The 18,156-nt window shown below is 39.9% G+C and overlaps 1 protein-coding gene across 2 annotated transcripts in view; it reads right to left on the bottom strand.

Moving 5' to 3' along the window:
• RUBCN (rubicon autophagy regulator) overlaps window positions 1–18,156 on the bottom strand; it is a 57,307-nt gene that overhangs the window by 25,800 nt on the left and 13,351 nt on the right. For both annotated transcript variants that reach the window (XM_082625290.1, XM_082625291.1), the window contains exons 2-6: window positions 14,651–14,804; window positions 5,065–5,148; window positions 2,424–2,583; window positions 1,674–1,780; window positions 481–637 (exon numbers count right to left, since the gene is read on the bottom strand). In XM_082625290.1, the coding sequence (XP_082481416.1) occupies window positions 481–637; window positions 1,674–1,780; window positions 2,424–2,583; window positions 5,065–5,148; window positions 14,651–14,804 (662 nt within the window). The remainder of the gene's footprint in view (window positions 1–480; window positions 638–1,673; window positions 1,781–2,423; window positions 2,584–5,064; window positions 5,149–14,650; window positions 14,805–18,156) is intronic.

Raw genomic sequence — 18,156 nt, 5'->3', positions numbered from 1 at the left:
AAGCAAAAAATTACTTAGAAGCAGCTAAGCCAAAAGCATAAGCTCTTGGGACAGTGGCTTCATTGCTTATTAGTATGCATTCCCCATTTATAACATGAGCAATAATAATAACACCTACCTCGTAGGACTGTTTTGAGGGTCAAACGAGATAACATATACAACTTGATTACAACAGAGCCTGGCACATGGCAGGCACTGAATAAATGTTAGCTATTATTATTGAAATGCCTTCTGGCAATGCGGATTAGAAACCCAGGGGAAACTAAAAACATCTCTTGCCTCTGTTACTTTAATGATTCTACTGAATTATCTTAGGCTAGTTGCTATATACCTCTTTAAGATTTCCATATTAAGACATGAAGTTTGACAAATTGCATCAACCCAAGGCTCTATCTATAGCCAGCCTGTGAGCACCCACTAAGTCCTCTGCTTTCCAGGCCTGGGGATACATGTCTTGACTACCCCTTGCTGCCCCCATACCTGAGCCATGGTGGGGTATGGATTGGTGGAGGCTAGAGAAGGACCCAAAGTAGGAATGCTGAGCATAACTGGTTGAAGGGGTGTACGTGGAACCAGGCAGAGCTGTCAGGCTCTGGCTCTTTGTCACCAGCAGCGGGCTCTCATGCTTTCTGGCAAACTGCAAAAAAAAACATGTGTCAGGGTCAAGGATAGAGGCCCTCAGAAGAGGAGCACTTAGCATTACAGAAACGCTGGTAGGAACTGGCCTTTGGCAGCAGGCCTGAACTGCAGCCCGGGCCAGTAGATACAGCATAGGTGTCCTCTATTAGAGCATACAGCTTTGAAACTTCAAAGTCCTGCCATACACCACAGCTTCTGCACTGGAATCCTAGGTGGTCAGACCAGGAATGCTTATCATGGAGGCAGTACAGCAAAGTGCTTAAGACTATGCACTCAGAAGGCAGATACGCTGGGGCTCAAATCCAGGCCCTATCACTTACAAGTTATTTGGTCCAAACTTTGGGCAAGTGACTTATCTACTCTGTCCCTCAGTGGCCACCTTTATGAAATGAGATTAATGCCTACTTTATAGCGTTCTGAGGATTAAATGAGATGATGCATGTACTGTGCATAGCACCATGATTGGCACGTAGAAAGTATTCAATAGATGGTAAGCAAGAATCGAAATTGAAAAACCAGGAGAGATAGGGGATCCCTCACAAAAGAAATAGGAATTGTGATTCCTTTCTAGCAGAGGCGCTGATATTAGTGACGGGATGAGTGAATTAGAGAGTTAATAATAAGCAACATAAAACAACAAAATTTTCTTGGACAAAAATGATCCTGTGTAACATCAGGCCACACTACATCTGACACCCTATCTATAGTCAGCCTGACTCAAAATCATCCCTCCTCTCCCTAGCATTTTATCAAGCCTGCCCTTAAGGAGGTGCTTACTCAGACTACAGATTTTTTTAAGGATTTAAAAAAATAGACACCTCCCTCCTCAAATAGACTTAAGCTTACTTACAAATAGACATTTTACTTCAATAGGTACTTAATGGTACCTCCTCTTCTAAGATTTTTTGTTTTTATTTTTAATGAAAGCCTTTCCGTTCACAATTGCCTAAGTGAAGTAGTTTGCTACATGCGGTTACATCATGGTGAGGTCTAGGAGGCCAGAACATAGACACATAATTCTTTGGCCACTTTACCATAGATGCATCAATCTGAGCCAGGAGACGAGGGTTGTTCTGTTCCACTGCTTCTAGGCATTGGAGCATGGCCGTGACATGGGAGTCGCTTAGCAGGAAAGCAGTATCTGGGGAGAGAAAACTACCGCAATGATGGAGCCCATTAGGGAGAACTTCAGCCTCCCTGTATGGCCCTGGGAGAAGCTCAGGGAAGGAAAGAGGGAAAAGGCAAAGATGACTTGAGGGGAATCATACCACTGTGGACAGAGGGGAACTAGGGACAAATAAGGTACAGAAGAGGCTAAATCATGTGCAGTATAGCAGAGGCCATGACAAGAGGCTTCAAAATCAGAAAGACTCAGATTTGAACTCTGGCTCTGGGTGACTTTGGCCAAGTCACCTAACCTCCTTGAGCTCTGCTTCCCTGACTGGAAAATAGGGGTATTAATACCGAACTCTCAAGGCTGCTGTTAGGTATATATGTATAAAAAATATATAACAGTGATTGGAACATAGGAAACTCTCAGTAAATAGTAGTTACTCTTACTGATTTGCATATATGGGAGTAGGGAAATACCTTAGCATAAAGCTTGACTGCATTTTACATAGCAAGTTAGAGAGAAGACTAGATACATGTTTCTGATTAGGATCTCTATGGCATCAAGTAAAAGTATGAGACCCTGGGGTAACAGTGGGTCTATAAAGGAAGAGTAAAGTAGAAGAGAATGAGGAAGTACATGTACCAGTACTGGCTATGTGACCTCTACCCACCTGTGTAGAATTTTCTGATATACTGTCTATCCCCCAGCAGAGGTCGGAGCTGGGCTGAGAGACAGTGGCACTGCAAGCTATGCTGCAGCCACAGCTCCGCAACGGCACGCTCACTCATGCCGTCAGTGCTGCTCTGGCCGTTCTCCTGCAAGGTGATGAACTAGGAGGCAAAGAAGCATGAGTCAAAATATACATCCAGGGCTTTCCTGGTGGCGCAGTGGTTAAGAATCCGCCTGCCAATGCAGGGGACACGGGTTCAAGCCCTGGTCCAGGAAGATCCCACATGCCGCGGAGCAACTAAGCCCGTGTGCCGCAACTACTGAGCCTGTGCTCTAGAGCCCACGAACCACAACTACTGAGTCCATGTGCCACAGCTACTGAAGCCCGCACACCTAGAGCCTGTGCTTTGTAACAAGAGAAGCCACCGCAGTGAGAAGCCCGCACACCACAGCAAAGGATAGCCCCCGCTTGCCACAACTAGAGAAAGCCCACGTGCAGCAACGAAGACCCAACACAGCCAAAAATAAATAAATTAATTTAAAAAATATATACTTCCTGGTAAATCCAGCAAGATTGAGGCCTAATGACCTGAGAACTAAATTGAGACAGGTAAGAGGAGGTAATCAGAGATATTTGCCCTCCAGCTAACACCTACAGGTTATAGAGGAAGGAGAGGGAAGGAAAGGATTAATGGCTCCACTGCTGGTTTGGGCCACTAGAAAGGGACTAAGCAGTTAAGATGTGATATGCAGCTCCTGGAGAGGACAAAGCTGCTGCGTCTGTCTCTTTATGTTGTAACTCCAAAGAGGCATCTATTCTCGGGGTATTCAGAGGAAGAATGAACTTGACATCTCAGCTTCCCTCACAGAGTCCTCTATTTCAGGTAGCCTCCAGAAAAGAATGCAAGAAAAACCTGGGGTAAAAAAATCTAGGAAAAATGCCCCCAAATATTCTTCACCAAAGATAAATCAGCTGAGCACGTCTTGTTGGCTTTCGCCACAGCATTTCTCTATTTGGAACTTCCTTCTATTGGCTGTTTCTAAAAGCTAAGTCTCATAGTTCAGGATCACTGCAAAAAATGTATGGATGGCAATTGCAGGCAGTTTCTAAGAGGAAATGACTACAGCAATATATATATATATTTTTAATTTATTTGTTTGTTTGTTTATTTATTTATTTATTTATTTATGGCTGCGTTGGGTCTTTGTTGCTACGCTCAGGCTTTCTCTAATTGCGACGAGCAGTGACTACCCTTTGTTGCGGTGAACGGGCTTCTCATTGTGGTGGCTCCTCTTGTTGAGAAGCACAGGCTCTAGGTGCGCGGGCTTCAGTAGTTGTGTCACATGGGCTAAGTAGTTGTGGCACATGGGCTTAGTTGCTCCGCGGCATATGGGATCCTCCTGCACCAGGGCTCGAAACTGTGTCACCTGCATTGGCAGGCAGATTCTTAACCACAGCACCACCAGGGAAGTCCCACAATATATTTTAGAGAAAAAAAATTAGAGGGGGGTTTGGTGGGAAAAATAAAGTGATAAGGACAAAAAAATCCATGTAAGAAAATCACTGGGCTCTGGGCTTTTCTCACAAAAAAGGCCAGAGTGACACCCTGTGATCTGGTTCCCTGATCATTTAAAAATAAGTTACTTAAGGGCTTCCCTGGTGGCGCAGTGGTTGAGAGTCCACCTGCCGATGCAGGGGACGTGGGTTCGCGCCCCGGTCCGGGAAGATCCCACGTGCCGCGGAGCGGCTGGGCCCGTGAGCCATGGCCGTTGAGCCTGCGCGTCCGGAGCCTGTGCTCTGCAATGGGAGAGGCCACAACAGTGAGAGGCCCGCGTAACGCAAAAAACAAACAAACAAACACACACACAAAAAAAATAAGTTACTTTTCCAGACATCACCTTGGCAATGAATCTGTCAGTGGGTGTGATATACATGAAACAAGACTGGTCATGAATCAATAAGTATTGAAGATGGGGGATATTTTGGGGTTCATTACACTCTTCTAATTTTGAACGTATTTGAAAGTTTCCATAGGCAAGGGTTAAATAAATAAATATATAACTTTGGCTGTGACTGATGTGGAACTAGCTGTGTAACTCTGGCCAAGTCACCTAACCTCCTGGAGCTCTGTGTCCCTGGCTGGGAATCAGGGGTATTACGCTGAGCTGAGAGGACGGAAGAGTACAGTGCTACTCTACCCTCCAATGCTGTCGGGAGCATGTTAGGCTCCATTTGACACTGTTCCCCAGAAAGCTCACATTTTTTTTCTATTTGGTGCATCCTCTTCTCCCTAAACAGTCATCAGCATATCAGTCCTACTTACCCCCAACCATTCAGGAAACTTCTTGCCATTTGTCCTAGATTTTGAAAAGCTTCACTCTGGTCCCATATTTGCAAATCTTTTGAAAATAACAAAATTTTTTCAGGTCTTTCCCAGAGGAGGGAAAGTGGCCTAGAGCAATGGGTGTGCAAAGCTTATTTTTTAAAGTAAATCATCCTCCCCTCCAAATCAGTCCTACAGGGATAATTTCCTCTCCTCCGTTAACAGGAAACTTGACATATGCCATCCTTCTAGCCTAGGAGACTCTTCATACAGAACATCAAACATCAAAGCCTTGTGGTTACCTTCACCTCTTCTTACCTTCTCCACATGAAGGGCTGAGTGGGGACTGAGCCAGCGGATGTCTTTCACGAATTGCCAGTAATCAGTCTGGCGGCAATACACCTGTTTCGGGGACACAGAAGGTAAACAAATTGTTACCATTTTGGACCACATCTAGTTCTCGTACTGACATTCAAAGAGAGGAAAAAGAAAAGCCTAACTTGGGACTTACCTGGCGGTCCAGTGGTTAAGACTTCACACACTTCCAATGCAGGGGGCGTGGGTTCGATCCCTGGTCAGGGAACTAAGATCCCACATGCCGTGCGGCATGGCCAAAAAAAAAAAGCAAAGCCTAACCTTCCCTTGCCTCAACAAAGGTTCTCAGCAGCAATAAAAGGAATACATACAGATGTTCACCCTTTTAAAGAATAATTGTTAAAAATTATTTTAATTGTTCTTTTGAGGAGGTAATACAATGCATATGATATAGAAGGCTATATAGTTGACCCTTGAACAACACGGGTTTGAACGGTGGGTCCTCTTATCAGTGGATTTTTAAAATAAGTATATTGGAAAATTTATTGGAGATTTGCAACAATTTGAAAATAAATTGCAGATGAACTGCATAGCCTAGAAATATTGAAAAAATTAGGAAAGTTAGAGATCTCATGAATGCATAAAATATAGGTAGATGTTATCCTATTTTATCATTTACTACCATAAAATATATACAAACCTATTATAAAAAGTTAAAGTTTATCAAAACTTTAACATAAAGTTAAATATAAAGAGAAATATAAACAAACGTTAAGAAGTAGTATTAAATAATTGCATAAAATTAACTGTAGTTAATTTTATGCAATTATGTACTGCTATAATAATTTTGTAGCCACCTCCTATTGTTACTGTTGTGAGCTCAAGTGTTGTGAGTGTCCACTCAAAATGCCGTGTGACACTAATCATCTCTGTATGAGCAGTTCGTCTCTCCAGTAAATTACATACAGCAGTAAAAAGTGACCTTTCCCAGCTCTTGTGTATTTTCCATTGTGTTTAGTGTAATACCAAAGACCCTGAATAACACCAGAGGACCCATACGAAGTTCTACTAGTGATGGTGGGAGTGCTCCCAAGAAGCAGAGAGAAGTCATGACATTATAAGAAAAAGCTGAATTGCTTGATATGCACCATAGATTGAGGCCTGCAGCTGCAGTTACCCACCATTTCAAGATAAGTGAATCCAGTGAAAGGATCATGGTAAAAAAAGAAAAGGAAATTCGTGAAGCTGTGCCTGCAGCTACTCCTGCAGGCACAAAAACCTTGTACTTTTTGAGAAATACCTTTTAATCTCATATTGAAAAATTCAGCTTTTATGTGGGTACAGGATTGCTATAGGGAAGGCATACCTATGGACTCTAATATGATTCAAGAAAAAGCAAAGTCATTATGTGACAACTGAAAGTAAAAAGAAGGTGGAGGATCTAAAGCTAGGGAATTCAATGCCTGAAAAGGATGCTCTGAAAATTTTAGAGAGAGGTTTGGAGAAGCAGCTTCTGCTGACCAAGAAGCAGCAGACAAATTCACAGACACCATTAAGAAAATAATTGAGGAGAAAGGATATCTGCCTGAACAGGTTCTTAATGCAGATGAAAGTGCCCTATCTGGGAAAAAAATGTCACAAAGGACATTTACTAGTAAGGAAGAGAAGCGAGCACCAGGATTTAAGAAGGAAGGGACAGGCTTACTCCACTGTTTTGTGCAAATGCAGTTGGGTTTATGATCAGAATTGCCCTTATCTATGAAGCTGCTAACCCTCAAGCCTTGAAGGGAAAAGATAAACACCACCTGCCAGTCTTTTGGTCGTACAACAAGAAGGCCCAGACAACAAGAACCCTTTTTCTGGATTGGTTCCATCAATGCTTTGTCCCTGAAGTCAGGAAATACCTTGCCAGTAATGCAATAAGACAAAAAAAAAAAAAAAAAAAAAAAGGGAAATAAAAGGAATACAGAATGGGAAGGAAGAAATAAAACTGTCTTTGTTCACACACGACATGGCTGCCTATGTAGAAAATTCGAAAGAATCAACAACAAAAAAATTCCTGGAACTAGTAAGTGTTATTATAGCAAGGTCACAGGATATATGGTTAATATATAAAAGTCAACTGCTTTCCTATATACCAGCAATGAACAAGTGGAATTTTAAATTAAAAACACAATAATACCATACACATTAGTACTGCCCAAATTGAAATACTTAGGTATAAATCTAACAAAATATATACAAGATCTCTATGATGAAAACTATAAAACTTTGCTGAAAGCTATTAAAGAACTAAGTTGCAGAGATAACCGATGTTCATGGATATGAAGACTCGATATTGTCAAGATGTCAGTTCTTCCCAACTTGATGTATAGGTTCAATGCATCTGATTCAAAATCCTAGCAAGTTATTTTGTAGATATCCACAAACTATTCTAAAGTTTATATGGAGAGGGAAAAGACCCAGAATAGCCAATCAATACTGAAGGAGAAGAAAAATGTTTTTCTTCAAAAAGGACTGACACTATCTGACTTCAAGACTTACTATAAAGCTACAATAATCAAGACAGTGTGGTATTGGCAAAAGAACAGACAGAAAGATCAGTGAAACAGACTAGAGAGCCCCAAAATAGACCAATGTAAATATAGTCAACTGATCTTTGACAAAGGAGCAAAAGGCAATACAATGGAGCAAAGATAGTCTTTTCAAGATAGTCTTTTCAACAAATGGTGCTGAAACACTGGACAACACTTATACCCATCACAAAAATTAACTCAAAATGAATCACAGATCTAAATGTAAAATGGAAAACTATAACCCTCCAAGAAGATAACATAGGAGAAAACCTATATTGGGTATGGTGGTGACTTTTTAGATACAACACCAAAGGCATGATCCATGAAAGAAAGAACTGGTAAGCTGGACTTCATTAAAATTTAAAACTTCTGCTTTCTGACAAACAATGTCAAGAGAATGAGAAAATAAGCCACAGACAGGGAGAAAATATTTGCAGAAGACAAAACTGATAAAGGATTGTTATCCAAAATATACAAAGGACTCTTAAAAGTTAGCAATAAGAAAACAAGCAATCCAATTTAAAAAATGGGCCTTAACAGACAATTCACCAAAGAAGATATACAGATGACAAATAAGCATGTGAAAAAATGCACCACATCATATGTCATCAGGGAAATGCAAATTAAAACAACACAATACACATCTATTAAATTGGCCCAAAGGGGAGGAAAAAAAAAAGGAATGGCCCAAATCCAGAACAATGCCTATATCAAATGCTGGTGAGAATGTGGAGCAACAGGAACTCTCACTCATTGCTAGTGGCAATGCAAAATAGTATGGCCACTTTGGAAAACAGTTTGGCAGTTTCTTTCAAACTAAAGATTCTCTTACCATATGATCCAGCAATTTACTTATGTACACACAAAAACCTCAATAAAAACTTGATGTCAAATTAAGTAGGGACAAGACAATTTCAAAGTCGTGGGGAGAAAGCCTAAAAATGTAGAATGTTTTATATTCATATTACAGGATCTTTAAATTGCTAGTCCAACATAAAGAAATGGAAGCTGGAAGTCCTGTATGATGTATTATGGGTGTAATTTATACAAGAAAGATGATATGGAACTCCATCAGTGGATTAATTCTCACAGAAGAGGTTTGACCCTATACCCAAAGACTGTTAATTAAATGTAAATTTAGGATGTTTTAAATTAAAATAAAATGTTTGAGTGATGTATTTTAACAATGTTTAATTTCCCTCAATCAATCAGCTAATGATCCAGGTCATGTGTAAGAAGGCTCTTCCTGTCCTTATCAAAAAATGAAATGTAGTTAACAAGAAAATAAAATGATAAATAGGTGAATGTTGGGGGGGGAAATCAACAACAAAAGATGCTATATGAGTGAGGGGCTACTCCTACCATAATGAAAAGTTACAATAATTAAAACTGAGTGGTGATAGCACACAAATAGAGAACAGACCATAACAGAAATCCAGAAATAGATCCATGTGCCAAGGAAATTAAGTATATTCAAAATAAATTACAGATAGAATGGTTTAAAGGTAAAACATTAAGCCATAAAAGTAATAGAAGAAACCATGGAGAAACATTTTTAATAATTGTATAGTGGGAAAGCCCCTTTAGAGCATCAAACAGAGCCCAGAAGCCCTAAGAGAAATGATTAATTTGACTTACTAAAAATCCGATATTTCTGTATAGTAAAAGCCACCATAACAAATGTATGGACACCAAGCGGGGAAAGTGGCGGGGGCGGGGGGGGGTGGTCCTGGTGGGATGAATCAGGAGATTGGGATTGACATATATACACTAATATGTATAAAATGGATACCTAATAAGAACCTGCTGGGCTTCCCTGGTGGCACAGTGGTTGAGAGCCTGTCTGCCGATGCAGGGGACACGGGTTCGTGCCCCAGTCTGGGAGGATCCCACATGCCGCAGAGCGTCTGGGCCCGTGAGCCATGGCCGCTGAGCCTGCACGTCCGGAGCCTGTGCTCCGCAACGGGAGAGGCCACAACAGTGAGAGGCCCACGTACTGCAAAAAAAAAAAAAAAAAAAAAAAAAAGAACCTGCTGTATAAAAAAAACAAATAAAATAAAATTCAAAAATTCAAAGAAAACACAACAACAACAAAAAGAAATGTCAAAAGACAAGCTAGGAAAAAATATTTGCAATACACATTACAGACAAATAACTAATTCCCTTAATAAATAAAGAGATTCTACAAATCTGTAGGAAAAGATTGACAATCTAAGGAAATGGGGGTAATACAGGGAAAAGTTCACAGAAAAATCCTTTTTTTTTATTAATTTATTTTTGTCTGTGTTGGGTCTTCATTGTTGCACGTGGGCTTTCTCTAGTTGCAGCGAGCGGGGGCCACTCTTCATTGCAGTGTGCGGGCTTCTCATTGCGGTGGCTTCTCTTGCTGCGGAACACGGGCTCTAGGCGTACGGGCTTCAGTAGTTGTGGCATGTGGACTTACTAGTTGTGGCACGTGGGCTCAGCAGTTGTGGCTCATGGGCTCTAGAGTGCAGGCTCAGTAGTTGTGGCACATGGGTTTAGGTGCTCTGCGGTATGTGGGATCTTCCCGGACCAGGGCTCGAATCCATGTCCCCTGCACTGGCAGGCGGATTCTTAACCACTGTGCCACCAGGGAAGTCCCAGAAAAATACTTCAATGGCTCTTATAAACATCTTTCAGAGTAAAAGAAGTGTAACTTTTCACCTATTATATTGGCAACAGTTTAAAGTTTAATAACACCCTATATTGTCAAGGTTATGAAGAATCAGATCCTCTTATACAATGCTGCTGAGGGCGTAAACAGATAAAACTTTCTGGAGGGCAATTTCGCCATAGCTACCAAAACTGAAATGCATATACCCTTTAGCCTAAGAATTCTACTTCTAGGAGTATCCTATGGTAAAGGGCAAAATGACCTATACTCAAGGTTATTCAGCATAGCATTGTTACTAAGAGCAAATGCTTGGAAGGAATCTAAATGTTTATTACCAGGAGACTGATTAAATAAATTATGGTACATACATAGAATGGAATATTATAAAATGACAGCTGTAAAAAAGAATGAAGAACCTCTTTACGTAATGGATTGGGATGAATTACAATCACATCAAGTGAAAAAAGCAAGGTGTAGAGTAGTGTTTATAGTATGCTTTTATTTGTATGAAAAATCAAAAGGTGTAGCAAAGAAAATTATTCATATTTGCTCTTATAAGCATAAAAATTCTCTGAAAGGAAACTAGAATACAGTAGTTACCAATGGGATTGGAAGGAAATAAGATATTTACTGCATGTGGTTTTATACTTTTTTTGACCATACAAATGTATTGTCTATTTTCTCTTTTTTTTTTTTTTGGCCACGCAGTGTGGCCTGTGGGATCCTAGTTCCCAGACCAGGGATTGAACCCGGGTCCTCAGCAGTGAAAGTGTGGAGTCGTAACCACTGGACGGCCAGGGAATTCCCTGTATTGTCTATTTTAATTAAATATTTTAAAGCAAGTTACAGAGTAATAGATACAGTATAATCTTAATATTTTAAAAAGCATGTACATGTATAGAAAAATATAAGAGAATCTACCAAAATGTTAAAGAGTGATTGTTATTACTTGATGTTGAGATTATGGGTAATAACTTACTTTCTTCTAAACTCTTTTTGGTATTTCCCAAATGTTCAGCAAATAAAATCTTGTATATTACTTATATATTCAGAAAAGAAATACACAGGGACTTTCCTGGCAGTCCAGTGGTTAGAACTCCATGCTCCCAATGCAGGGGGCACCGGCTCGATCCCTCGTTGGGGAACTAAGATCCTGCATGCCACACAGCGTGGCAAAAAAAAAAAAATATATATATATATATATATATATATATATATATATATATATACACACACCCAGAGGTCTTTTTTGTTATTATTGCTATTTTTTAAATTGGTCCATTTATACTGCCAAGTACAGGTTTCTTCTTAGTGTTGGAAAAGGTGGGGGGAATCTTTGCACTTCTAGTCAGCTGAGAAATCTCAGGGATTAAGCATCTCCACATTTCTAAGCAGCAGAAAAGGGGTTATCAAATACCTTGCGTTATGGAAAGGCTAAAAGGTAGCCCAGATGCAGGATGTCAAGGAAAACGAGATCCCTCTAAGAATATGGTCATGATGTTAGAGTTTCCTAAGGCCCTGAGTGATTAAAAAAAATACACTTCACATTCCATAACACATCCTTAGGAGAGCACAGAAGAGATATGGCCAGCATGAATCACTGTATCCCTTCCCCCCTCCAAGAGCACAACACCCAGAATAGCTTCCTGATGACACAGCAGCTAGAAGCCTTTGAAAGCCTTAATCTTTAGGCAGGAAATGAAAAGGAAAAACAAGTCCTTAATACAGACTTTAATTTTTAGGTCTTTACAAGGCAGAACTGAGCAGCAGTGAAGTTGGTATGGATCTTTTGTCTTTACTTCTTCCCACTAGAGCCTGTAGTTGCTAAATGTATGTGTGTATGACAGATTTGTCTGGTTTGCTCTGCTTGTGTTTACTAACACTACTGCTGTTTTGTAGGTGACCGTATCCTTTAACAGTTTTCATTCTGCTGACCAGGTACCTTCACAGATCTTATTACTTACCAATAACAATAATATTGTGTTGCATTTACCAAGCATCTTTCACTTGGGAATTCTACTGACTTTACTATTTCATCATGATACATATTCTGTTTCTGGCACAGATGGTAAAACTGTCTTCAAATATAGTAAAATGATTACTCCAGATGACAATGTAAAATGAGTAATAGAGCCAAGAAAAGAACTTTTTTGCTATCAAGATGAAAGTACTTTAACCACTAAATGACAGTGCCTCTAATCTGGTAGCTATCTTGGTCATCAGTCTGGGAAACTTGTACTGGGTTTTTGTAAAACATGTTGGCGTGGTTCCCAATTCTGGCTTGGGAGACTGAGTAGCTGGCAATGCCACAGATCAGTATTAAAAATATCAGGAGGAAGGGCAACCTTATGAGAGAAAATAAGTTTGTTTTGGGTCATGTTGTACTTGGCCTATAGGACAGCCAGCCAGATGATAATGTATAGCAGATAGCCAGACAGCTAGTCTTGTGGATCTGAAGTTCTGCAGAGATGGCTGAGCTGGGGGTAGGTAGTGTATAGGTGACAGTTAAAACAATGCAAGTGAAGGAGACTGTTTCAGAAAATGTACAATGTAATAAGAGATAAGGACATAGGACTGGACTGTATTAAAAACTAAAATCCGAGAGGAAGAGATTCCACAGAAATAAACTAAGAAAGAGTGATCACAGAGGTAGGAGAAGGTCTCCATAACATTGGAATAATGCAATACGAGGCAAGGTCTGATGATGTTCAACAGTGAAGAACACAAGACAGTGTTCAAAGGAGAAATGTTCACTGGATTTGGTAACATGGACTTACTTAAACTTCAGTAGCAAGAACAACAGTGGTAAAGGCAGAAACCAGATTGCAGTGGGTTAAACTATTTGTTTTGTAAATTCCAATAGTCATATTTTTTTCATAGGACAACACGTAACTTGAAGCTTAAAAAAAAATGAGGGGAACATTTATTAATTACTTCCTATGTACCACGAACTGTGCTAGGCAAATTTGTATGCCATTTCATTTAATCTTTTCATCAAACATTATGATATAAATAATATTATCAACATTTCTACCAATGAGAAAAGGCTCAAAAAAGTTAATATCACCTAATAGTTAAGACTGACAGACAACTTACTACACTTTTTAAAGCTTTTTCAGGTATTATCTCATTTAATTCTCACAACAATCCTATGAAGTACATACCAGTGTTATCGCCTCATTTTACAAATGAGGAAACAGAAGCACTAACAGTTATGTAACTTACCCAATACCACAGAGTGGTGAAGCTGAGATAAAATAAGAGCAGTCTGACTCAAAAATCCATAATTATTACTACTATGTCACTTTTTCCCCCAAGGACCTGAGCAATTTCAATCCAGGTTCTGATTCCAAAGACTCTGTCAGTCTACTATACAATGTTGCCTCCAAATTCCTGGAGTGAGGTTTTAATAATGATGACCATTAAGATTCAGCTCTTTAAAAGATAAAAATTTTCCCCATATCTTCAAAATTCTTTAGAAAGAGGGCCTCATTTTTAGAACTTACTCTGAATAAAGAAAATCTAACCTAAGCCAACTTTTCCACTGAATTCTGAAAAAACTCTACAAGAACACTGGTTTAAAGAGTTTGTTCAGAGGTGATATATACATATTTTTAGAAGGGAGTGTAGCACATTAAATCCTATCAACTATGAATATCTTAATACCAATTAATTTTTTCCAGTGTGACTGCTAGTTGAGAATAAATTCTGATTAAAAAAGAAAGACAAGCCTGGCTTGGAAAAAAAGAGTTTCAGGAAAGAATACTAAGGCCTTACATGGGAAGAGCATGAGTGTTTGGGAACACAAATTATGCACATATTTATGAGGTTTGATTTTTAAAAAGTAGGAGGATCAGATCCAATGACCCATTTGACCATTTTATCCAGACCCAAACCTTATTTAAAACATTGCAAATGGAGTAACTGCCATTGAGAATTAAAGCAGAAACCATTGAGTGTTAGTAGATTCCACTCATTTTTAATACTCAAAGCTTATTAGAGTGTTTGAGGATACTTAGGAAAAGACACAACATCAATAAAGTTTACATAGAAGAAAACGTAAGCTATAACTAAAACTATCACTCACAAGCATCAACAAGTTATCAACAAAGTGATGCTCACAGGATAGTCTAAAAATGGCAATATCCTGTAAATATTTCTCAGATACGTCCTAGGATACTCTTAAGAGGAATATCTCAATGATTCATCATCATTGTCCTTATCCTCCTCCTTGTTATCATATATTATAGTCTTGCTCTCAAGGGCTCAGAGACTAGTTGCCTTCATCTTTTCCCTGCTAACAACTTAATGCAACTATTTCTTTCCAACAAGTGATTCAGCCAATCTGGCACAAAAAGAAAAGAAGGGATCTACATACCTGGTCATGGATGAGCCCATGATAGAGGATGCTCTGCATGTCCCTGCAAAGCCGCTCCAGGCCACCATACTTGGACCAGACATTGGGGTTGTTAGCTGATACTAAACCCTCCACAGTAGTCTTCAAATTACCCAGCAACTGCCAGTGCTCCCTCCTGCAAGGGCATCAATTATACCAACAGTTAGTTACTTTGTTGTACCTGATCCTGACCACGTCAAAGAAAGTCTAAGACAAGAAGCCTCCTGCCCCACATCCTAACATTCTCTCCCCTATTAATTTTTTACTTGAGTATAAGACCCAATTCTGAGAGGACTGAAGTTGTAAAGAACACTAAGATTTTGTTTTAAAACCCTCATATTGGGACTTCCCTGGTGGTCCAGTGGGTAAGACTCTGCGCTCCCAATGCAGGGGGCCTGGGTTTGATCCCTGCATGCATGCCGCAACTAAGAGTCTGCATGCTGCAACTAAGAAGTCCACATGCTGCAACTAAAGATTCCACATGCTGCAACAAAGAGCCAGTGCAGCCAAAATAAATAAACAAACAAGCATATATATATATATATATATATATATATATAAAGCCCTCATATTTACATGGCATATTGTGCTTTGTAAGGTGATCTTCATCTACTATCATTCCATCCTCATGTAAGTAGCCTATAATCCTGTTTCTAGGAGTGTGACCCATTAAGATCCATTTCTGGACAATGACATTACATGGTCAATATATAAAGAGATGAGGGCATTTGCTGAAAACCAGAAATCTTTTGCCAAACAAAAAAGCCAAAAACAACTTTTTATTAACTATATTTCCAGTACTAAGTACATATATCTGTACACAAATATTATGGATAAGAATACAAATTGCCCATGATTTTCCCCCTTAATTTTTTAACCTAAAATTGAGACAAAATGTTTTAAGCTTGCACTGAGCCACTTAGGACATGTCCCCAAATCAATCAACTACTGGCTTATTCCCTTGGACCATGTGAAGTACTTTAGGGTAAAAGTTTGAAAATTATTGCCCTAGATGATCGTCAAGGTTCCTCTCAAATTCCCAGCATTTTCTCAACACAGCTTCCAACCCAATAAAAACTCAAAACCAGCTGCAATTGAGTGAAAAGAACTGGATACACAGAATCAAACTGGATAAGGAAAACATGAGGAAATGAGGTGTCAAACTCCTTCTCTTGGGCCCCAAATTGTTATGCTGTACACTTTATCTAGCCCTTTCATTTCTTATTAGAATACTACTCTTTCCTCTTCAAGGACAGTCCTGGGAATGGTTATAATTTCTTCAAGGAACTTTCACTATAACTATTTTAATATCATTTAAATACCTAGTAGGGTAGGAGCGTTCTGAACTGGAATCCTTTCTAACTCTCATACATTTTGTACACTTTCTGAGACACTTTTAAAAAAGTGGATGAAGAGAGTAAAGGCAGACAAATAAAATAAAATGAATGAAGCTAGGTCTGGTACAGGAGTATTATCTAAAAGGGGAAAGCCAAATGGATCTCACTCTGGTTTTCTCCTCTGAAGGCCTTGAGACCAAGAATTTATTCAAACTGGGAGACACCAGGCTTTTTTAACCTTACATCATTAAACATTTGAGTCACCAGACTCCCCTGTTCTATTTCTTTTTTCCCCCCAGTTTTATTGAGAAATAATTGACATATAACATTATATTAGTTTAAGGCATACAATATAATGATTCGATATATGCCTTTGATATAAGGCATACAATATAATGATTTGATATATTTGGTAATCATTGTGAAATGATTACCAGAGTAAGTTTAGTTAACATCTATCACCTCACACAGTTATAAATTTTGTTCCTTGTGATGAGAACTTTTAAGATCTACTCTCTTAGCAACTTTCAAATATACAATACAGTACTGTTAACTATAATCACCATGCTGTACATTACACCCCCAAAACTGACTTATAAGTTTGTACCTTTGGACCACCTTCACCCATTTCCTCCACCACCTCATCCCCTGCCTCTGGCAATCATCAATCTGTTCTCTACTCCTATGAGTTTGGGTGTTTTGGATTCTACATATGTGAGATAATACAGTACTTGTCTTTCTCTGTCTGATTTATTTCACTTAGCATAATGCCCTCAAGGTCCATCCATGTTGCTACAAATGGCAAGATTTCCTTCTTTATGGCTAAATAATATTCCTGTGTGTGTGTGTGTGTGTGTGTGTGACATTTTCTTTATCCATACATGTGTCAATGGACACTTAGGTTGTTTCCATGTCTTGGCTATTTTAAATAATGCTGCAATGAACATGGGGGTGCAGATGTCTTTTCAAGAGAGTGATTTTGTTTCCTTTAGATATATATCCAGAAGGAGAATTGCTGGATCATACGGTAATTCTATTTTTAATATCCTGAGGAAATCTCCATACCGTTTTCCATAATGGCTGCCCCAATTTACAATACCACCAACAAGAGTCCCTTTTTCTCCACACCCTTGCGAACACTTGTTGTCTCTTGTCTTTTTTTTGGGGCTTCTCACTGTTGTGGCCTCTCCCGCTGCGCAGCATAGGATCCAGACACGCAGGCTCAGCGGCCATGGCTCACGGGCCCAGCCACTCCGCGGCACGTGGGATCCTCCCAGACCAGGGCACGAACCCGTGTCCCCTGCATCAGCAGGCGGACTCCCAATCACTGCGCCACCAGGGAAGCCCGCCTCTTGTCTTTTTGATGCTAGCCCTTCTAACAGGTGTGAGATGATATCTCATTGTGGTTTTGATTTGCACTTCCCTGATGACTGGTCACGTGAAGCACTTTTTCATATACCTGTTGGCCATTCCCCTGTCCTATTTCTAACCCAGTCCTGAGAGATATTTCAAGATAACTAAGATGCACACAGGACTGAGGTGGTCATTAAAAGAACATTTATTGTTGTACTGTGAAACTGCCATCACAGAGGCCAACTGACTGCCAGCTTTTGATTCTCTATCTCCTATGCTTCCTCAGGAAGCATCTGGCCTGTTCTGACTGATACAGTTTTACATTCCAACAGGTTACAATCAAGTGGTGCAGGCCTGAGAGCCAGTCTGGTTCCTCAAGTGACTCTGCATATCTGTGTTCTGATTCATTCTGTATTGATCTTACAAGGTTAACTGTCAAAGAACATCATGATAGGGCTTCCCTGGTGGCACAGTGGTTGGGAGTCCGCCTGCCGAAGCAGGGGACACGGGTTCATGCCCCGGTCCGGGAGGATCCCACATGCCGCGGAGCGGCTGGGCCCGTGAGCCATGGCCGCTGGGCCTGCGCATCCGGAGCCTGTGCTCCACAGCGGGAGGGGCCACAGCGGTGAGAGGCCCAAGTACCGCAAAAAAAAAAAAAAAAAACACAAAGAACATCATAATAAATGCTGAAAGTAGACACCAAGACACCAAGACATCCTAGGGCTTTGATTCCAAAATTTTACAAAGAGCATTGAAACCCTAGAAACCTTGAGCATTCAGATGTATTAACAACTTCTG

The sequence above is a fragment of the Mesoplodon mirus genome (genome assembly GCF_964341445.2).
Source record: "Mesoplodon mirus genome assembly, chromosome: 6".
NCBI lineage: Eukaryota > Metazoa > Chordata > Mammalia > Artiodactyla > Ziphiidae > Mesoplodon > Mesoplodon mirus.
This window is presented reverse-complemented; position numbering and strand designations above follow the sequence as displayed.